General features: G+C 34.5%; 2 protein-coding genes across 4 annotated transcripts in view; one reads left to right on the top strand and one right to left on the bottom strand.

Moving 5' to 3' along the window:
* The window catches only part of LOC118734174 (calpain-D), a 145,661-nt gene that overhangs the window by 105,437 nt on the left and 16,837 nt on the right, over nucleotides 1-23,387 (bottom strand). The window lies entirely within an intron of this gene.
* On the top strand, nucleotides 1,891-2,881 carry LOC118734175. 2 transcript variants are annotated; one of them, XM_036463897.1, is made up of 3 exons: nucleotides 1,892-2,286; nucleotides 2,364-2,641; nucleotides 2,718-2,881. In XM_036463897.1, the coding sequence occupies exons 1-3, from the start codon at nucleotides 2,263-2,265 to the stop codon at nucleotides 2,728-2,730; spliced, it is 315 nt and encodes a 104-aa protein (XP_036319790.1). In that variant the 5' UTR covers nucleotides 1,892-2,262; the 3' UTR covers nucleotides 2,731-2,881. The 2 variants fall into 2 exon arrangements, with proteins under 2 accessions (XP_036319789.1, XP_036319790.1); XM_036463896.1 differs by lacking the exon at nucleotides 2,718-2,881 and having other exon boundaries at nucleotides 1,891-2,286; nucleotides 2,364-2,711.

Genomic DNA, 23,387 nt, shown 5'->3' with positions numbered 1-23,387 from the left:
AACTATCCAGACTATCCAGAGACCTTACTCGAGCCCACACAAAAAATTTCGTTGAAATCGATTTACTCACAAACACACGAACAGAAGTATTATATGTATGTATATTAGACTGCATCACTCCCCATACAAAAAAAATCGGTACTATTTTTCCACTGGAATTATAAAATCTATTATATTTTAAGACGTCCACCAAAATATTTCGGAAAAATATTAAGATTTAAGTGAGCTGGGCCGATTTGAAAATACGTCCAAAAATGGAGTTTTTTATGAATAAAAATAGTTTCTTAATGACAAAACGGTTTAAGCTCAAAATATTTGCATAAAAATATTTAAAAAAAATTAAAAAAAAATTTTGAACGGAATCGTAATGATGAGATTTGAGGTGTCATTGGAAAGGTATTTTCTCACCCTTTTTATTTCTTTGCTAATAAACTCATTCAAAGAATGGAAGAGAAAGGTAGGAGGAACGAACGTCATTCAAAGTTGAATTAAGATGTGTTGGTACTCGAAGAAAAAAGATGAAACACGAATGACGTTTTTTGGCCAGAAATAAAAACAGTGTAAAAATACCTTTCTACTGAGATCCCATAAGTCTAAATCATAATATTTTTGGCCCAGTTATTCAAGTTTTTCGTAAAGCAATCTTTGAAAAAGTAAAAAAAACAGCATCAAAAATCTCATTCTTGCGATTCCGTTGGAAATATTTTTATGCAGATTTTTTAAGCTTAATCTAGATTGTCATCTGAGGGGACTTTTTTCAAAAAGTTCTTTAAGAAACTATTTTTATTCATAAAAAACTTAATTTTTGGGGTATTTTCAAATCGGTCCAGCTCACTTAAATCTTAATATTTTTACGAAATATTTTGGTGGACGTCTTAAAATATAATAAATTTTGTAATTCCGGCGGAAAAACCGCAACTTCTTTTGTTGATGCAGTCTAATGTATATACATCCAAAGATAGGTAATACCCAACGGGACTGAAAGTGAGCTGCTCCCCAAAGGAGCAAGTACGGAGCAGTACGAAAGCAAAGTAAAAAATAAGTTTTTAAATTTCTAACAATGCTCAGAAATAAATATCATTTTGAGTAGTAACATAAAATATTTTCTTTTGAAAAAAAGTTAATTTATGTACATATGTGACCTGGTCTACGAAAAGGGAGCTTACGTGCGAAAACTAGTTTTCTGTGAAAAAGCTGTTAAAAGTAAGCAAATCGTTTCGTCAGTTTCTCATTATTTCGTTAATTGTTCTCCGCGCCGGACGTCCAGTAAGTGTTGTTGTTGGTCCAGTAAGTGTTGTTGTTGGTCGGAATATTATTATAGTTCATCGTGTAAGTTGCTAGTGTGGAACATTTAAAAAAGTAACACTGAAGAAGTGACGTTTACTGTTTCTGTTGATTATCGTCTTCGCATTTCGCATGAAATGAAACATGAGTGTTGATGAGGAGTTCAGTGCCGTATACGGACAATATTTCCATGAAAAGGATGATGAAAACTATGAAGAGAGCGATGATGATGAAGACGAAGTATGTGTATCTCAGGCAGAAGATGATACCGAACAAACTTTTGTTAAGATGGACCTGTATGTTGTTGATGTAAAGGAGGAGGAGCTGGTAACAAAATTTCTGTCAAAAGATTGTTGTAATAATGAATGCCATACACTGATACCACGGGAAATGATCGAGAGTACGCGGAACAATTGTTTAGAGATGTCGAAAAATGAACTTGATTTAGTGATACTAAGTCACATCGAAGCTGGAATTATGAGTAACGAAAAGCTAGAAAGTGTATACGCAAAGCTTGCTGGGCGGAAGAAATATGGACAGAGACAGGATACAGAAGTTATGAGGCATAGACTTCAATTTACCTTCTACAGAGTACCTGTTTGTCGTTCGTTTTTCCTTTTTGTACGAAGCGTTACGAAAATTTAGTACGTCATTTTCACGCACAGGGTGTAACAGTGCGCCAACACGGACTGGCAAATAAACCGAGTACACATCCAAAGTCATTTAAACCGGCTGACATCGAAAAAGCTGTTAAATTCATCGAGTCTATAGCCGATTTAATGGCTCTTCCACTGCCCGGACGACTCCCAAAATTTAAGGATTTTCGGATAATGAAACTGCCATCCAGCGAGACGAAGTCCTCAATTTATCGAAAATACATTTCTTCACTCAGTGATGACGAATTGAAGATGAGTAATTGCAGTTTTCGACGGATATGGTCCAAATACATACCCCATGTTAGAGTTATGAAACCAGCGGATGATCTCTGCGATGTCTGCCGTGGTAAGTAGCTCATTATTTTCTCATTTTATAGTTGTATCAAACGTTGAGATTAAATTCAGTATTTTTTCTTTTAATAGGAAACACAATATCGATTGCGCAAGCCAAAGGTGTTACTGACATTGAACGCGCACAGAAGCTTAATCAATTTCTTGATCACCTCCACCGAGCCCGAAATCAACGAGAATATTATCAAAGTTGGTGTAGAAATACTGACCCTACAGCAGTCGTTCTGTCATTTGATTTTGCCCAAACCGTTCACTACCCTGTCAGTCCACAACAACCTGGTACAGCATACTTCAAAGCAACCAAGAAGTGCGGAGTCTTCGGAATTACAGACGAAAAACAAAAAGTTCAGGTTAGAATTTCAAACTGAATCATAGGAACTCAAATTGCTCGCCTTTACAGGATCTTACTTATATTTTTTTTTACAGTACAATTACATGATAGACGAAAAAGATGACGTTGGTAAAGGACCTAACTGTGTTGTGAGCATCCTGCATTATCACCTGCAAACCTACTATAAAGACATTGAAACACTCGTTCTTTTCTGTGACAATTGTGTTGGGCAGAATAAGAATAACACTGTACTATCATATCTGCAATGGTGTTTGGCTCGGGGTCTTAACAAAACTGTTTTATTCAATTTTCTACTTACCGGGCACACTAAGTTCGCGCCTGATCGTTACTTCGGTATTTTCAAAAGTAAGTATGCCGTCAGTAACATCGACACGTATGCAGATTTACTGCAGTGTGTCGAGGCATCATCACCTGGGGGTTATAATAAAGCTATATCGGCTGAAAAAGTCGTCTGGTATGAATGGGACAGCTATTTTAAACCACTGTACAAGTCACTTGTTGGAATAACGCAATTCCATCATTTCATAATCTCTACAGATTGTGTAAAAACAAAGAAATTCGCAGACAGTGAAGAAGTGCAGTCCTTTAAGCTTCTGTTAAAACCTATCGATCCTGAAATGCCGAAAGTTATACAACCATCCGGTTTATCTTTGGAACGTCAGTGGTACATCTATCACAATCTTCGCAGCTTAGTTTCGGATATATCTAAAGTAGATATTGTGGCTCCATTGCCGAAAGATTTGCCATCGAAGAAACGGAAGGCAAAAACTAGTGAAGATGTTCTCAAACCAGACGAGGAACCGGTCCATCTTCCTCAGGATCAACACGTAAAAAGATCTCAAGGAAAACGACAACAAAGAAAAACACATAAACTACTCAGCATTATTATTTTTGGCCCATAATACGTTTTTCTAGTGTATAATCATGTCTTTATAGCTTATAATTCAATGTATTTTGTTCATTATCAATAAATTATATTTTGTCGTATTTTTACTCTTCTTCTCTACATTTTTAGTACACTTCTAAGCAAGTTAGGATTTTCTGCTTTTCACCACGTGAAAAAGCATCTCATCTTCCATCCGAATCAACCAAAAAGTGAAAATTGATTTTTTGACACCTAAGCCCCCTTTCCGTAGACCAGGTCACATATATGTATGTATGTATGTATTTTCGTATGTATACCACATAGAAAGGAAAAAAAACATGTTTATAAGTACACTTAATAAAACCATCAAATGGTTTACAAAAACGCCATTATTTCATTAAAACAAAAATATTATATAAAAGATAAAATTTGCATGCATCGCTTTTTAAATGCTTTAGTTGAAGCGCTCACCAAGAGCTTCTTTGGGAGCAGCAAGGGAGCGCTTCTTTCTAATGACACACAATGTTAAAATACAATGAAGTATGAAATTAGGAAGGGAGCGCTTGCTGCTGAATATGGAGCGCTCCAATAGAACTAATGGGGCGCTTCTGGCCCCTTTGGGTAGTTTCAGTACGTTTGGAAGACGCCGCACTATAGGCAAAACACGGGTTTTTTTTTTTTAAATCGTAGATCTTCGGTTAGAAAAGAGATAATGGAATGAACATTTTTTTATCGTGAAGATAAATGATGATATAATGTAGGAAAATTATAGAGAAGTTACAACAACAATAACTTAACCCTCAAAATACCGTTCAAAATGTCACTTTTTTGAAATTTTGGATTTTGGCTCCTATTCTATTAGAAAGCACTATATTTGATACACCATTAGCACTGTTTCTGAAAGATTTCTCTTTATTTTATCTTAAGATTTGGTTTTTGGGGCATTGGATGCTGTACCCGAGTGGCCAAATTGGAAAAAGAAAAGCTTCCTTTAAACTCTAACAACTCGTAAACTATCAGCTTTCACAAAAAAATTTATATAACAAAAATGGTTATACTGGTCGAAATCTTTACGAAAGTGCAGCATTTAACCCTTTAATGCAGAGTCTGTCATATATGAAACGCTTTTTAACCCTTTCAAGGCATAGGCAAAATGGCTCTCAATATGTTTTCAAAGTACTTTTTATTCATTTTTATTTGTTATTTGTTATTTATTTTTATTTTTATTTTTAATATTTTTATTTTTTTATTTATTTTTTTTTTATTATTATTTTACTATGAAACAATTTTCTACGATTATAAATTCAGATTTCAAACTTTGTACAAAAATTAGAAAAATTCTGCTTATTTTCACCAAAATTTTAAACTTTTTAATCAGAATTTTGGTATGCAGTTTTGTTGACCATTTAATTCTAGTATAAGGAAGTGCAAGCAGGGGCAACCCTTTTGGACTTTTCCTACCGAAATCGGTTTTTTTTTTTCGTTGGTAGGATGGTAGGATGCTTAAAATTTGGTAGGTTTCTTTGCTCATAAAACAGAAAACATCTCTAATAGTTTCAACAATGGCAATGATGTTAAAATATTTTAAACGACACTAGAAGAGCGAATCAAAAGCATACCACATAATAAATGTACGTGTTTACAGAAAATTTAATTTTTGTCATACACAAAAAATAAAAAGAAAACAACTTATTGTTAGTCCAGTAAATCTGAGAATCTCAACGTTTTTAACCGCAACTCGAAGAAATTAATGGCAAACCCGCAGCGCAGATTTTGTCCCAAGCCCGGAGGCTCTTAGACCCGGACATTTGTCAAGCATAACCGTGAGGTTTTTTTACCTTGCTTATGTTTATTTACTTCATAATTTTTTCGCAATTTTATTTTCAGCTACGATTTTTCACGTCATTTACTCCGAAGGCTTTATTAAAACTATAAATTATGCGAATTTGTTGCCATTTTTTCGGTTTTCCGGATATTAATCGAAATTTTGAAGGTGTAGAAGTTAAACGGTCCTCATATTCGGATTCAGCGGTTCGAAATACAGGTCGGTAGGTGGGTCTGGTTAAAGCACACACAATATGTACAAAACTAGTGAACCCGCATGGCGTCAAAACGCCAACATTTAATTAAATTTTTTAAACAGGTGAAACCCTATTCAAAAACCTCTAGAAATATTCCTAATGATTAATCTAAACCATTTCTCAGTGATGAGAGGTCTCGCATGGTGTCGGTTTTCATTTCATAAAATTTCAAATCTCCCTGTAACTTCCAAAAATAAAACCTGTGCATATCTATGAAGAATCCCAGTTCCTTAATTTGACTTCTCATTTTGGAAATTCGAAATAACGTTGCAGATGTGATGACCTTCAAAAAAAATTGGTGGTGGTTTGCACATTTAAGCAAACGTCAAGCTGTGAAGTTGAACTTTATTGTGCTCTGATTTTGGCTTTCTACTTACTAAGTTCATTGTGCTAATTCTGTGTTAAAGTAGTGATAAAAAGTGCTCATGAGCATCAGAGTGTGAAATAATTGAAGCTAAGTGAAAGTTATTGGTTTTATATTAAAGTAAATTTAATTAAATTTCACTAGCATACATTCGAATTTTGCCGAGTCATTTGTTGCTATCATTGTTGTTGTATCCTTTGTAGTTAACTTTCATTTCGTTTTTGCACATTTGTTCTACTCTTTTTGTTTACTTCTTCTAGTAATTCTTGTCACAGCTGTTTGCGTTGCGTTTATTAAGTGCCATAATTACAGTGATACTCAAACTGTTCGCTACATTTATTTAAAGCTATTTACATCAGCTCCTTAATTGTTATAATTTATTTTGTTTGTCTTTTATTAAAGAGTGTATTACATAAATCTTTCAATATGAAGTGTGATCTTGATACTTGCCAAATTAAAAGCGATTCTGAATGCTACTTATCGTGCTGGCTGTGTGATGGTATTTACCATCTGAAATGTGCTGGTTTGATGGGAAGAATTCTGGACGCTATTAATGATGGCAAGGGCCTTCGCTGGTCTTGCGTAAAGTGCAGGTCAACCGAAGTTGATCTTTTCAAGCTATTTAGGCAAACCAGAAATAGGAAGAGAATTGTCTGTACTGACAGAAAAATTTAAGCATTATGAAAATATATTTTAATCATTCAAATGCTTAGATACCTTGCAATCTGTTAAGGATATCCGTGTGTCTAAACGTAAGCGTCTTCAAAGTCCATCTAAGGAAATTGCTGCCGTTGCACGTCAGAATAATCTTCCGACGGACTTAATTAATTTATCCTCTCCGTGTCCTCCAGCATCAGAATCCTCAGCCTCAAAAGACCGTGCAACGAAATCTGCTTCGGATAATAAAGAGCCTGAAGTATATTCCCCTTCCCCCATTGAAGCGGTGGCATCATCTTCAAAGCCTCCACCGCCTTCCCTATGCTCAACTACTAACTCAACCCCTTCCACCGGTACTCCAGTCTGATACAAGGAAATTAGTTGTGGTTCCGCCAAAGAAGTCAATCTTTGTTTCTAGATTTTCGAGAGACACTACCGAAGACGATATAAAGCTTTATATCTCATCAAAAATTACAACTGTCGACTTAAGCATCAGAAAATTTAATTTTAATTACGAAAGAAATATTGCTTCATTTAAAATTGACGTAAATTTAGATAATTTTAATGTGCTGCTTAGTAGTTCTTTTTGCCCCCCGGAGCTTTCGTTCGTGAATTCGAATATAGGCCCAAAAAAGTAAATAACTTAGCTAATATTCCCCGTCATAACACTGAATTAAAAAACTAATTATTAAATCTGCTTTAAGTATTTATTACCAAAATGTAAGAGGCTTAAATACTAAATTAACGAACTTATACTTTAAAGGCCTTGAATGTAATTATAATATTCTTTCTTTTACTGAAACTTGGCTGAAACCTCACATTTTCAATTTAGAGATTCTTCCAAATAATTATCATATCTATAGACAAGATAGGGAGGACAGAATCGGCGGTGGCGTACTCTTCGCTGTAGACTCTTCAATACCATCTGAAGAAGTTAATCTTCCACACATTGATTCAGTAGAGTTCAAATGCATTCGTGTACAGGCTGGAAAAGGGTCTATTTACTTAGCTCTATGCTATATCCCTCCCCGATCTGACACATTGGTGTATTAACGACTCATCTCTTTACTGAAATCAGTTAATTTACTGACTAAACCCTCTGACTCAATGATTGTGTTGGGTGATTTTAATTTACCAAGCATATCATGGAACATCATTGACAATGATATCGTACCTTTCGCGTCTAAAGCGTGCAACAACGTATTTTTAGAGGAGATGGCTGAACTCTGCCTAACTCAGGTTAATGTACTTCACAATAAGTTTGGTAAAGTATTAGATCTTGTTTATGTTGATGATGCATCTAAGTCCGTTGTAAATAAGTGTGATCCACTAGTTTTGCCCGAAGGTGTCTACCACCCTGCTATGGAGGTATCTTACGAAGTTATAAGTGATGGTCAAAATTGCAGTACCCAAGCATACGAACCAAATATTTGCTTTGATTTTTCGAAAGCCAACTTTAAAATGCTTAACAAAGAACTGTCTAAATTGTCGTGGCCTGCATTTAAAGAAAATATTGAACAAAGCGTTGCACTTTTTAACTTTACTTTACATAAATTATTTGAAAAGCATGTGCCTAAACGCATGTATGTTCCTGAAGAGCAAACACAGTTATGGTTCACTAAAGAACTGAAAAATTTGAAAAACAGAAAGTCGCGTTATTTTAGATTACACAAAAAAACCGGTTTACACTCATACTATGTAAAATACTCACTTTTGCGTCATAAGTTTTTTGAATTAAACAAAGTGTTATAAAGCTTACTTGTGTAAAATCAAACGGCGTATAATATATAACCCCAAATCATTTTATGACTTCGTAAACTCCAAGCGAAATGTACGTGGGTTTCCTTCCGCCATGAAGTATCAAAATACCGTCTCTAGTGATAATCAAACAATTTCTAACATGTTCGCTCAGTTTTTTAAATCCAATTATTCCATTAACTCACATGCTAACATTGACTATCCTTTTAAACTATGTCCAATGAACTCAATAAATATCCCAGTAATATCTCCCGATGATGTAGTAGTTTATCTGAAATTCTTAAAGCAGTCTTTCAGTTATGGTCCTGACCAGATCCCTACTTGTATTCTTATAAATTGTTCTAATTATCTCTATGAGCCGTTAACAGCGATATTTAATTTATCTCTTAAAGAGGGCGTTTTTTCCAACCATATGGAAGGAATCGTTCATAACCCCGTTACATAAAAGCGGTAGCAGTGGAGAACTACCGGGGAATAGCTAAGCTTTCTGCAATTCCTAAATTATTTGAAGCAATTATAACAAATCAGTTGACGCATTCTATCTCTTCTAGCATTTCATATAGTCAACATGGATTTTGCAAGGGCAAATCAACTTCTACAAATTTACTCGAATTAACATCCTATATCTCAAAAGCATTTAGTGAAAGCAAAACTGTTGATGTTATATATACTGACTTCAGTAAAGCATTTGACAAAGTGTGCCACTCGTTGCTCATCTACAAACTTGATCTTCTTGGTTTTCCACCTAATTTTCTACGTTGGATCTCTTCATACCTCTATGATAGATCACAAAGGGTAATGTTTAAAAATACTATCTGTGACGTCATTGATGTTACTTCAGGAGTCCCTCAAGGTAGCCACCTAGGCCCGATTCTGTTCTTGCTTTTTATAAACGATATTTCTACAGATATACAATTTTCCAAAATTTTAATGTATGCAGATGATGTAAAGCTTTATAAATCGTACGTTTCAATTAAAGAAAGGTCTTTGCTACAATCTGACTTAAACAGCATGGCTTACTGGTGTCAAGTAAATCTTATGCCTCTAAATCTTAAGAAATGTAAAGTAATGAGCTTCTCGCGAAGAGCTGTTCATCCCACTTCTTATACAATAGGTAACCATAACCTGGAACAGGTATACAATTTTGTGGACCTTGGTATCACAATGGATCCTAAGCTTAATTTTAATCTTCATATTAATGTGACAGTCAACAAGGCTAAAGGTGTACTTGCATTTGTGAAACGATGGTCAAAAGAATTTTGTGACCCTTATATCACTAAAACCCTGTTTACAACATTAGTTAGGCCAATTCTGGAATACGGTTCGGTGGTTTGGAATCCAAGGTATCAAATTTACTCAGACAAGATAGAGTCAATTCAAAAACAATTCCTACTTTTTGCTTTAAGAAATTTCCGTTGGGATTCTCAATATAACCTTCCACCTTATACGAGCCGATTAAAACTTATTAATCTTCCTACACTTTCCAGCCGCAGGCAAATGCTTGGTACAATTTTTATAGTTAAATTACTAACAGGCTCAATTTCAAGTCCGCTTCTTCTTGGCGAAGTTAGCCTTAATGTTCCCTCCCGGGTATCAAGACACTTTTTCCCCCTATTTCTGAAAGCTTGTAAATCTAATTTTGAATTGCACGACCCACTCCGTTGCTTATGCCAGGATTTTAACTCTCATTCCAGCACGTTTGATATATCAGATCCGCTTTTCAGCATTAAGAAATCGATACTGTCCTCTCTCAATAAATGAATCATTAAAATAAACACATAAAATCGGCTGATGAATTTAGTTCTGTAGCTGAACAGTTTTAGATCTCGACACTTAACAAACTCCCGCCTATCGTGACTCGGCGCAAAAATTGAAAATACTGGTTCCGTACGTCATGCGGACTGCGCTCCTCGTGCGGATGGGCGGCAATGGAGGGTAAAAACCGTTGGGATATTATTATTATTAACTCTAATAAAAATATTATCAGCCTACATAGTGAAATAATATAAAGTGTGCCAGATAGCAATGACATTCTATTTCGGCACTCTTATTTGACAATTTATTATCACAAACTTTTCTTTGATTTGACTTTCAGGTTAACCTTTTTGAGTGAGAACTTGTGAATTTTTTCGATTTGAATAAAAAAATTAACAAAATATGCCAAGAGACTCTTGCCGCTTGCGCAAAAGCACACATAGCGTTGCAGTGCTGTTGTTTTCAGTCCAGAAAGAAGAGGATCTAAGCCGAAATAGGACAGAGATGTGCAACCAAACCAAGGGTTACTGCCAGAATTGAAAAAAGCGAATACCACAAACGAAAGAAAATATAATAACAAAATCAAATTTTGCTTTCAAATATGAAGACGTCAGTTACCTGGTACACTTTATATTATTTCACTATGATCAGCCTATAGTTTTCTTAAAACTCTTTCGTTTGACACTAATATTTCGATATTTCGTTTATGTATCTTTCGTATAAGTAAAACAAATTCGACTTTTCAAACAGGTGGTAACCCCTTTAAAAGTATTTTCAAACTTAAATCTTTCGCATGGCGTTGTTATACATATTTCAATTAACTGATGAATTAAGTTGAATAAATTTTTTTTAAGCACATGGCAACTCTCCTAAATGCAGTTTAGAAATAAATTATTTTCAAACCCATTTCGATTGATACCCATCTTTTGACAATCCATTTAACTTATTAAATAATTTGAGCTTAATTTTTTCAACAAAAAAAAAACAAATGTCCAGCTTAAATTTCATGTAACTTACCCTCTTAAAAATTATTTTCGAACTAAAATTTCCTTAAATATTTGTCGTCTGACATTGTTATAAATATTTCATGTAACTGAGGAATTGAGTGGAAATTTATTTTTTAAACACGTGGCAATACTCCTAAATATAGTTATTAAATAAAGGATTTTAAACTCATTTCCATTGATAACCAACGGTTAGTAATTCATTTAACTTATAAATTTTAATTTAATTTAAATAATTTTAGTTTAGCCCTTTAAACTGGGGCAACCCTCAAACACACCAAAAATGTTCTAACTTGTCAAACTAAGTATTGAAGCTCTTTCATTTGACATCTATCGTTAATATTTCATATAAAAAATAGTTCAATTAGAAAATAGGTGGCAACCCTATTCAAAATATTTTCAAACTACTACCTTCTTAAACCTCTTTTGTATGACACCCATATAGCGATACCTTATTCACTTACTAAATTCCTTTAACTAAAATTGAATTACATTTTTTTAACATGTGGCAACCCTCCTATACGTAGTTAAGTTATAAAGCCTTTTCAAAACCATTTCGATTGATACCCATAATTAATAATTGATTTAACTTTTTAATTAATTTGAGCTAAATTTCTTAACAGGTGGCAACTTCTTTCGAAAAAGTAAAACCTTCTTGAACATCCACACCCTAAGCCCTTTAATTTGGTACCTCACTTTTGAAAATCGAACGGACGGTGCGGATCTGAGGGCATTGATTAGTAAATAACTTGAGTTTAATTATTTAACAGGTGGCAACTCTTTTCGAAAAAATAAAACCTTATTGCACATCTACAGGCCAAGCGCTTTAATTTGACACCCCATTTTTGAGAATCGAACGAACGGTGCAGATCTTTTATGCTGCACAAAAAATGCCTTCGCGTATTATATATATAGATAGCTATTATCTTGCCTTTTTTTACCTGGAAATCTTATTTTATAAAAACCAGCAAAAATAAAAGTATTTAGCGATGTCAAATGCCGTTTTCTTGATTACAAGAAATGGTAGGCAACAAGCCATGGTTTGAACCAGTTCTTGGTAGAAAAGAAAGTTTTGCAGTGGTAACCCTGAGTGCAAGTTTAAAGCAATTTTTTTTTTGCTGGCAGTGTCCTCCATATAAAAGAAAATCGTCGAACATACTTTCGTATGGAAAAAACGTGAAACAACTTCAACTAAAAAAAATGCATTTCTGTGAGCTGTCTGATGTTGCTGCTGTCTGTCGCTTCACCTGAACATATGAAGAGAAATTTCAAATAATCGGCGAAAAAAGGCCGATGCCGATGCTCAATTTTGTGCCGATAGTAGCCGATTCCGATGCCGATTAATCGGTCGGACTCTACAATTGCTCACTTTCGACGAATAAAGTACTTTTGACTTTTTCATGCTACAAAAATCATTACATTTTTATTCGAAGCAAAATTATGAATGTAAGCAACTGATAGTACTTTAATACGCAAGAGTACGTGTTTTTAAATAAAATATAGTTCATAAAAATAAGTGTTATTCATTTTAACATGAGTGTACACATCATTGTACACAGAAGCCAATAAATTGTTTTATATTTATGACATTTTTGAATATCAATAATAACATCATTTCCATCTTCAGTGTTTAAATAGTCAAAGTTATGAGCAAAAGCCATTCGATTACTCAAATTTGTTGTTATTAAACTGAAAGTAATTTTCGAGGTACCTAACAACACACGACATAAAAACGTCAGCCTTCTTTTTAAATAATTTAGCTCCATCAAATTATCGCAACTGGTACGTAACGACCCTGCGATATGCCCATAAAACGAATGATCTTTTTGTTGTATTAATTTCTTGGGCATATCAAACATTATCTGAAACATGTCAACTATAATTAAATTAGTTTCTTTTTACTTTTTACAGTTTAAGGAAGTTCCAACGTTATGTAAAAACCTTAAGAAAATCCTAAAGTATTTTGTTTGAATTGAAAATTCAGTAAAAATCAGTACAAATTTTTCAAAATCAGGACATGAGCGTACTGATTTAAGAAATGAATAAAATCAGTACAAGAGTTGAAAAATCAGTACTGTACTGATAACATCAGTACGTCTGGCAACCGTAGTCAACAGGAGGATAAAGTGCAAACGTTAACAAAAAATGGAACACATTTGAGGGCACCCAGCGTACAAGGGTTGTTTTGCCTGTAAAATAACTAAACGTTAAATTAGAACAACCTTAAACACATGCGATTGTGTGCTTAGTGGTCGTTAACTGCGTACTCTGCCCATGTACACATTCGCATTCGCAAAATATTCGTATCAATTGATGCGAATTCGAATGGCGAAGCGAATGTGTAAAATGACGCGAATCATTCGCATAACGAATGCGAATGCAAATATTTGCAACATCCTTGGTATGTACCGGACTTTCAGAGTTCTTGAGCGGCGTGACTAAGGAATTCATCAATATTAACTCAAAATTGATATATGTATACCAGTGATTCCCAAAGTGGTCCAGGTGGACCCCCGGGGGTCCACGGAAGACTCGACGGGGGTCTACGTTGGCGTTAAAAAAATATGGGGGTCCACGAGTTGTAAGTGGGGGCCCACGAAAATTTGTCTGGTTTCGATAGTAAATAACTAAAATGGTTGCTTGATAGCCTCTTTATTTAACTTTAATTTTTTTGAGTGGTGTTTAGTCCTCTTGGCGCACTGCTGTACTTATATCGTCACTTTGTGTCTTCATACGTGGGGAAGCCAAAAGAAACGGATGTTGGTATAACACTGAGTGAGGCGAGGCGGTAATTGTTGGCGGCAGAGATTTGAGCACTCGTATCTATAATGCTGAGTTCCCTAAAGGGGGAATGCTGGTTTAATTCCAGCACTGAGACCTCACACCTTGACTCTGGGCCAGGATCTGGGATCTTTTTCGAAGTTAATTCGGATAAACTTCACTTTTATCTTACGGAATATGCTTCGGTCTTCCAGCTGAAGTATTTGCAATCCTCAAAGCCATAGACTACGTATAAATACTTCCAAACTAGTTCGACAATGCAAGTCTCAACTAAATTATTCTGGCAAACATAAGCAGCTCGCTTTACTTTGGGTGCCAGGTCACTCGGGAGTGCCTGGCAATGAGACATCTCACCATTTGGCCACAGTTGGCTTAGACCAGGCATTCCTCGATCCGCAACCAGTTATAGCACTCCCCACTTCGACCGTCGAAGCCGCCATCAGAACTGGTGAAAACTTCGCTCAGCAATGACTGAGAGCCACCGAGGGGATGCAGGTGGGAAAAACCCATGTTGCCTTCAATATCAGAAGGTCTATCTAGTTTTTTGCTCTCACTGAGAAGACGGGACTGTAGACAACTTGTTGGATTTCACGTAGCAAATGACAACTCTATTTGGCCATCCATGAGACGGTGGAACACTTTTGATGCTTGTATGTTAGTGTTGGGTGATTTTTCCGACAGGGTGGTAAGATGATTTATTTTGGAACAAGTTTCTGTCATCCCTTGTCAAGCTTGGTTTGCAGACAAACCGGTTTCGGCGTTGTGCCATCTTCAGTGTCATTTTATCATCCATTTTTCTAGATTCGGTCTTTTCTCTTTTGTCAGTTTCTGAATTTAAAGTTTGGCGTAAAAAGCTTTGTGGTTTTGTTGTATCAAGTAGGGATGTTTCGAATGTCATATTTTTCACATTCGCGAATGCGAATGCGAATTTGCGAATGCGAGTGTTAGGAATAAAATTAAAAAATCTATAATCAACTTAGTCGTCGTTTCTATTACTTAAAAAATTTGTAAATTATTAGAACATTGAACGAGTGCTTAACCTATACAGTGTTTTAATGTAGTAGTCAAAATTCAAAAGGGGCATAATATTTCAAAAAATTAATTTTGATCTCTTTTCTCCCATGAGGCGATTTCTTAGAGGATCGTATATAAGGCCGGCTGCACTGACGAATTGCTCACTTGGAACGCTGGCGGCTGGAGCGCTCAAATATTTGCGGGCCAGATCTGTAAATTTGTCGTATTTTAGTTTAGTTTTCCTCCAATCGAGAGGATTTTCACCGAGATGAGCTCGGTTTTCTTTAAGATAGGCCTTCAATTGAGCTTTAATTTCACATTTATTTCTTGGTTGCTTATAAGTCTTTTAGCAGTATTTGTTGAAGACCCATCAATGTTGCTTGATATACTACTTAACCGTTTAGCGCCTGATGCTGAAGTCGGTTATTGTCCGCACCCTGGTTAGACAGACTTACTGCCCAAGTCTGCGTTTTTTTGATAAATTTTTTGTAAAGAAATTTTATCAAGATTTTTATCACGTAAAAGCTCCCATCGCATTCTGTGAGAATATTTAGAAAATAAAAAGCTCTACGATTTTCACAAGAACTGATTTCCAAATGAGCGGAACTGATTTCATTGTCTCATATGAAAAATATTAATTTAAAAGCAAAAAAGCTTTAGACTGCCGTAGCCGAGTAGGTAGAAATGTCGGCTATAAATTCTGGGTGTCCCAGGTTCAAATGCCGGCACATTCAGTATTTAAATGATAGAAATTTTTCAATATACAAAATTTATAATTTTCATATGAAATTTCAATTTATAAACGCTTGTCAATAGCATTTTCAATCTTGATAATTTATCAAGAAAAGAGCTTTAATAGATTTATGTGCTAGAATTCCAATTCTTGATAAATAATAAAATTTTTTGATGAGCTTCGGGAATATGTTAGAAAGGGCAGCAGAGGTCCACCGAAACCAGTAAAGTTTTGAAAGGAATCTACGAGAAAAGCAAGTTTGGGAACCTCTGATGTATACAATGTCTCGTTAGCAAAAATTTGGTTTTTTCATAAAATTTTAGAAAAATGGGCCTGAGAATGTAGTATTACAATTCCAGGTAATAATGATATTGGGAATTGTAGGATTAGGTATTAATGATTTTTTTTTAAATAATGAAAAATATTTTATTTTAATTACCAGAAAGATCTTTATGAAATTTTACAATGAATATCAAAAATTTTCTTCTTGAAAGTAATCACAACATAACATTCTAATATTCTTCAAATTAAAAATGAATACAAAGTAGAAATAAGTACAAAGTAGAACCATTTCCAAACAAATAAATAACAGCAATAAGATCCCTACATTACTCCAATTGTAGTATCACAATTCCAGGTAATAATGATTATGGGATCTTTTTAAATAATGAAAAAAATTTTCTTTTAGTAACCAGAAAGTTCTTTATGAAATTTTACAATGACTATCAAAAATTTTCTTCTTGAAAGAAATCACAACATAACATTCTAATATTCTTCAAATTAAAAATGAATACAAAGTAGAAATAAGTACAAAGTAGAAAATAAATAACAACAATAAAATCCCTAAATACAACTTATATCATATGTGTATCTCAAAAACTACTTCAACGATCTCGACCAAATTTGGTATACAAACACATTGCGCTTAGCCTCCTTAAGCACCGTCCCGCAAAGTTTTTAAATCACATACATACGTATATAAATTCAAGACTTAACTTTAACTTTACGCAAGTGAGGTACCAATTTGTTTGAAAAAAATTTACTTTTAAATAAATACTATATATTTGGTAACTTTTATTGACATTTTTTAAATAAGCGATGGCCAAAGTTAAAAAAGTTGACAAATATAGGGGTTTTTTCAATTTACAAGATGAAAGCTCCCAACAAGCTAAGTCTAGCAATATATTTTTATACATCTTTTTAAAGCTCTATGTAATATCCCCTCTTCAAAACAAGTTTGATTTTTAAGATCTGAAGAAAAATAGTCAAGCTGTTAATAGACAAGTGTGAGTACGAACATAATGGTTATTTTTCAGGGACGGTAATTATTATGAGTAAAATAATTTAAATCAGCATTTAATCATTATTTTATGATTTTTATTTATTTCCTCAAAAATAATAGTTATTATTGAGTTTTTTTTTTTCCCTCAACGAAAATAATTTTTATTTGACTTTTATTTTTTCGATCACAAATGATGATTATTTTACGATTTTATTTTTTCGCTCAGAGATAATAGTTATTATTGAGTTTTATTTAAAAATAATGATTATTTATATAATTGAAAAGGCCATACAGACGCAACCTACTGAAATTTTGACCAGAAAATTTTGGGACTTAATCCTTTTATTAGGGTATCGCTACCTCTGAAAAGGATACGTCGGAAACCACGCTGGTATAGCTTTTGAATTTTTTAATGATCATTATTCTTAAGTGAAAAAGTAAAACTCAATAATAAACCCTATGCGACAAAATTAAACTTGTTGGCTCGGTATTGAGTACAACCAAATGCATATAATAGTTTAGATATCAATGGTACTACGTTATCCTTACTTTAATCTTTGCACGTAATTTTTTGTTTAATTAGGTAAACTCTTGAAAAATATTCTTAGAAAATACTAACATAAGGGTTTTTTGATACGATGAATTCATTTTTGAAGTTCGTTTATCATTAGCTTGGCGGTAGATGGCGCTTTAGGGCAATTTGTTTGAATTTTATTGATTTGTATTAATATTTTTTTTTTCAAATAAGTACTCATATTAGAGGTCTTGATTAAATAATGAATTCGCGATGTGATTTAAAACACCGCAATTAATATTTCAAACAGATATTACTTTATTTATTGTATTTTGTTTTATTCTTTTGTCTACTTTATCTTTAAACTTTCCTTATTTCTTTTTTTCAAAATCATTGTCATCATTGCCATGTGAAAAATTTACAAAGTTATTGCTTGTATTTACGTCATCAGCTGTAGCTATTATCCACCAACACATATCCAACAATAATGTTGATATTTTCTTTCACAATCAACCATTTTTTAATTAAAATACCAAAGAAATTTTTTTAAACTGTCGTATAGCAAAATTATACCATCAAGCGAGAGTAATAAAATAATTATGACGATGATTTTTAATCGAAATAAAAAGCATAGAAGGAAAGTTTGAAAAAATACTAGGTACAAAAAAAACAAACAAAATACAATAAATAAATTAATTTCTGTTTAAAACATAGATTGCGGTGTTTAAAATTGGTATTTGTAATACGAACAATGTAAATTTCACATCGAGACTTTTTTAATAGAGACCTCTAATTTTAGTATTTATTTGAAAAAACTCAATGAAATTCAATTAAATTGGCCTGCGGCGCCATCTAGCGCAGACCTACTAAAAAACAAACTTCAAAAATGAATTCCTCGTATCAAAAACCTTTGTATTAGTATTTTCTAAGTATACTTTTCAAGAACTTAACCTAATTAGGCAATAAATTGTGTGCAAGGATTCAATCAAGGATATCTTCCTTAAATGAGCTAAACTCGAAAAAATCCAGTAACGTAGAATTATTGACATCTAAAACTATCACTTGCATTTGGTTTTATTCAATACAGATTTGAGCTGTCGCACAGTGTAATTATTATCTTGAGCGAAAAAATAAAAATCATAAAATAATCATATATATAATATGTTGCCGGAAAAGGGGACCGGAAGTATTTTTGCGCAGAACTTCCTTCTTAGGGATTATAACCCTTACTAAGTAGAACTCTCCTTTCTGTGTTGCCGGAACAGGGGACCGGAAGTATTTTTGCGCAGAACTTCCTTCAGCGTAGGCGGCCTTCGGCCGCGCTTAGGCATTATAACCCTTGCTAAGTAGAACTCTCCTTTCTGTGTTGGGGGGAAAGGGGGCCGAAAGTATTTTTCCGCAGAACTTCTATCTGTGTAGGCGGCCTTTGGCCGCGCTTAGGGATTATAACCCTTACTAAGTAGAACTCTCCTTTCTGTGTTGCCGGAAAAGGGGACCGGAAGTATTTTTGCGCAGAACTTCCTTCTGCGTAGGCGGCCTTCGGCCGCGCTTAGGCATTATAACCCTTGCTAAGTAGAACTCTCCTTTCTGTGTTGGGGGGAAAGGGGGCCGGAAGTATTTTTGCGCAGAACTTTCTGCGTACGCGGCCTTCGGCCGCGCTTAGGGATTATAACCCTTACTAAGTAGAATTCTCCTTTCTGTGTTGGCGGAAAAGGGGACCGGATATATTTTTGCGAAGAACTTCTTTCTGCGTATAATATACATAATATTTTTGATCGGAAAAATAAAAATCAAGTAATAATAATTTCCTTTGAGCGAAAAAATAAAACTCAAATACTAATTATTATATTTAATTTTTATTGATTAAACTCCAAAAATAAAAATCATTGTAAATTACAGTAGGACGTACGAGCACAAATACGTGAGTATAATTAAAATTTTTTTACACCGATTACAACTTGTTGATTTTTTTGGTTAAAATTTAAGAAATCTATATATAAATACACCACAAGAAAATTTTGAACTCCCTTTTTTGAGGGCACCGTTCGCTCGATTTCAGTGAAACATACACCGATTTAAAGGACATGACTTCCTCTAATCCAGGGGGCGTGGCATCTGACATACAGACTAAAATGTGAAAACTGATATATCTCTAAAACCATTATGCTAACGTCCTGACATTTGACACAGCTATTTATACTTTCAAGAGCATACTTATGGCGAAAAGCGGTAGATATCGGAAAAGGGGCGTGGCCCATGCGGCCATATATGCTACCAATCCGTACCTACGGCGGAAAGTGGTAGATTTTGGAAAAGGGGACGTGGAACCGCCCATACAAACTGAAATTCTCATATCGCTTATCTCTGGAACCGCGCATGCTATCGTCTTGAAATTTGACACAGCAACATATGTTACCAATACCGTACCTACGGCGAAAAGTCGTAGATTTTGTAAAAGGGGGCGTGGCACCGCCCATACAAGCTGAAATTCTCATATCGCTTTTCTCGGGAACCGTGCATGCTAACGTCGTAAAATTTGACACAGCGACGCTTTCAGAAAAAGTTGGAGCAAATTTTTGTTATAATTTGTTACGAAACCCTAAGGTAAAGTCTGCCTTGCACTCATGATTAGCATTTGATTTTTCGCAATTCCTGACAAAAGTTGGATTTTGAGTTGTGTCACATATGTTGTCAATACCGTACTTACGATGTAAAGTGGTAGATTTATTAAAACGGGGCATATCAGTTCTCATACAAACTGAAATTCTCATATCGCTTAAATCTGGAACCGCTTATGCTAACGTTCTGAAATTTGTCATAGCTATTTATGCTTTTAAGAGCGTACTTATGGCGAAAATGATATATATTCGAAACGGGGATGTGGTACCCATAGAAAATGCTATTTCCATATCGCTTATTTCTGGAACCACTGATAAGGTTATGGAATTTGATACACATACAGCTATGTATGTACATAATAATAATAATAGATTGGCGCTTACACATATGTTAGTGTTTGGCCGAGCTTCTCCCCCGATTTGTGGCGTGCGCCTTGATGTTGTCACACAAAGCGGAGGGACCTACAGTTTTACGCCGACTCCGAACGGCGATTGTATTTTTATGAGAAACTGTTTTTCATGGCAGAAATACACTCGGAGGTTTGCCATTGCCTGCCGAGGGACGACCGCTGTTAAGAAAAAACCTTTTTTTCTATATTTTTGCGATGTTGCTTTCACCAGGGTTTGAACCCGGGTGCTGCGGAGTGGAAGTGCGCACTGCTTACCACTACACCACAGCGGCCGACGATGTATGTACATATCTTCGTTTAAATTGCAAAACCGCGTATCACCAAAATGCAAAACCGCGTATGTGAGGTTGCATAAATTATTTTCCAGAGAGTAAAATCACTCATATTTCAAAATGGTTCTCTTTTTTTATAAAGCAATCGCATTTTTGGCTGGTATAATTTCAGGACGTATGGATAAGGATTGAGCCAAGAGCTTGTGACGATACGCGGTTTTGTACTTTAAATGAAGATATATATCGTCGCCCGTATGCCAGAAACCTGAGTGTGTAAAAATGAAAATTTTTGGAAATCAAGTTTGAAGGTTTTTTTTACGAGACTCAACTCTACATTTGAGTAGTCCACTTGCAAACAGCGTTATGTGATTTTATAATAGAAAGCCATAAATTTGAAAAAATGACTACGACAACAAGTAACATTTAAATTGAATCTTTTTTATTATTACCTGAAAATTTGAACATAACATATCATGACATAAGATAACAATACGACCTAAAGCAGTTTTCTAAGTTCATCAGAAGATGTATACTTTTGAAAGTTTATAAGTATGATAGCGACTTTTGGAAGAAGAGTTAACATTTGATGCTAATTTTTTCAGAATATAAAAAGATTTTGCACTGTGTTGTTAGTGGACATGAAACTACTTTAAATACTGGTACCTAATCCACCAAAAACAAAAAATCTAAAAAATTTTACATAGCGCACTTTGCAACTACTCATTTATGCAATTGAAATTATCAAATACTACATTCTCCTCACGCGCTTCGCTGAGTGAACATATGAAATTTCCGCGTGCTAAATTGGGTGTGATTTATTTCAATAAATCTCAAAATAGATTTCACATAACGGTTGTTTGTAACAGGCAAAACGAATCGAGATAGATATAGACAAATGTATCCATAAATGATCAGAATGAAAAGGGAAATCGATTAAGCGGTGACTGTCTGTCCGTCCGTCCGTCCGTCTGTGCACACGATAACTCGAGTAAAAATTGAGATATCTTAACGAAACATTGTACGTGCACTTCTTTCGGGCGTAGGACGGATGGTATTGAAAATGGGCAATATCGGACAATAACCACGCCAACCTCCCATATAACGGTAATCTTCAGAAATACGAAAACTGCGATATTTTAGTAACTACTGAAGATTATTCACTCAAAATTGATATTTACAATAATTTTTTGACGAAAAATAAGAATATTATAAATTTCTGGAAAATGGGCGTAGCCACGCCCACTTATGGTATATCTTGGTAACCGCTGCACCAATTTCTTCCAAACTTGGCACAGTTGTTAGCCTTGCTACAACATTTTAAATCGGACAATAACTACGCCCACATCCCATATAACGGTAATTTGGAGAAATACGAAGCCTTCTATAAATCAGTAAATATTAAAGCTAATTTATTCAAAATTGATGCTTGCAAAATTTTGGAAAATGGGCGTGGCACCGCCCACTTATGATTACATATATGTATCTCGGTAACCGTTCTACCAATTTGTACCAAACTCGGTATGGTTATTGTGCTTGCCACATAAAAGCAAAACGTTGAAAATAATTGAAATCGGACTAAAATTGAGACCGCTTTTCATATAACGGTAAATTTCGGAAATGCTTGAAACTTCAATATTTCGAAATTTAAGGACGCTAATTTACTCAAAATTGATACACCCCGGCTTACCACGTAGCTTCCGGAAAGGTGAAATACATATATTTAATACTTGCGCCGGGTATTTAATGTTCGGCTCCGCCCGAACTTAGACTTTCTTACTTGTTATATACAAAATTTGCAAAAACTACCACACTGCGATTTTGTTTTTTAATGTTATTTGGCTCTTATTTATCCAAATTTTCAGATAGTAAAAAGAAATATGGGCATTCCCATGGTGGCGCACGTGACAGTCGTACGATTTCAATGTGATACAAAAAAGGAATACCATTTGTTTTCTTTAACTTTTTGGGCCATTGTATAGCACATACTTAGCTCTATATTTAACCGAAAAATGAAATCAATCGAACTGCTTGGTCCTGAAATATAAAAATTTAAAGGGAGGGTCGTTACGTGACAAAAAATGGAAGTTGATTTTTTCTTTTCTTACAAAATGGCAAAACTCTGCGAATTGTGGATGGCTAATTTCATGAAACTTATTTTAATATGATTTGGAGCAATTCTAGTTGTTTTTAGAGTTTTTTGAATTAATGCAAATTGTTTCAATTCTCTTTTACAACCCCAAGTGTGAAACGTGAGGTGACGTGGCGTGACGTGACATAAATTTCCATCGTTATATTTTTGTTAATATTGCTTTTAAATTAATTTTTAACGCAAATAAAACATGTATTTTATGTAGAATATACTTTATATTTTGACTTAAGCGCCAATTCAGGGTCAATTTATTGGAAATCTATGATTTATTATGTTTCAACCACATACGCCAAATTCGAACCAAATCGGACCATAAATACGGTTTTTCGAAATATCTCGACCTTGGCACCACCTAGGAAGACCATTTTATGCAAATATGATTCTACTTACATAGCCAGTATATATTTTAAAAAGCAGACAAATCGGCCCGTAAATACGTTAGATATAAAACTTTTATTTTTTTTGTCGTGGTGGACCTTCCGCTGGA

This window comes from Rhagoletis pomonella, unplaced genomic scaffold, assembly GCF_013731165.1.
Source record: "Rhagoletis pomonella isolate Grant_MI unplaced genomic scaffold, Rhpom_1.0 Rhpom_scaffold_00002, whole genome shotgun sequence".
Classification (NCBI taxonomy): Eukaryota; Metazoa; Arthropoda; class Insecta; order Diptera; family Tephritidae; genus Rhagoletis; species Rhagoletis pomonella.
The sequence above is the reverse complement of the archived record's forward strand: the minus strand, read 5'-3'. Positions and strand labels throughout refer to the sequence as shown.

Excerpts from the sequence above, each read along its gene's own strand:
- LOC118734175 (XM_036463896.1), top strand. The coding sequence starts at position 2,263 with ATGATCTCTGCGATGTCTGCCGTG. Across the intron at positions 2,287-2,363 it reads TCTCTGCGATGTCTGCCGTG|GAAACACAATATCGATTGCG; the intron begins GTAAGTAGCTCA and ends TTCTTTTAATAG.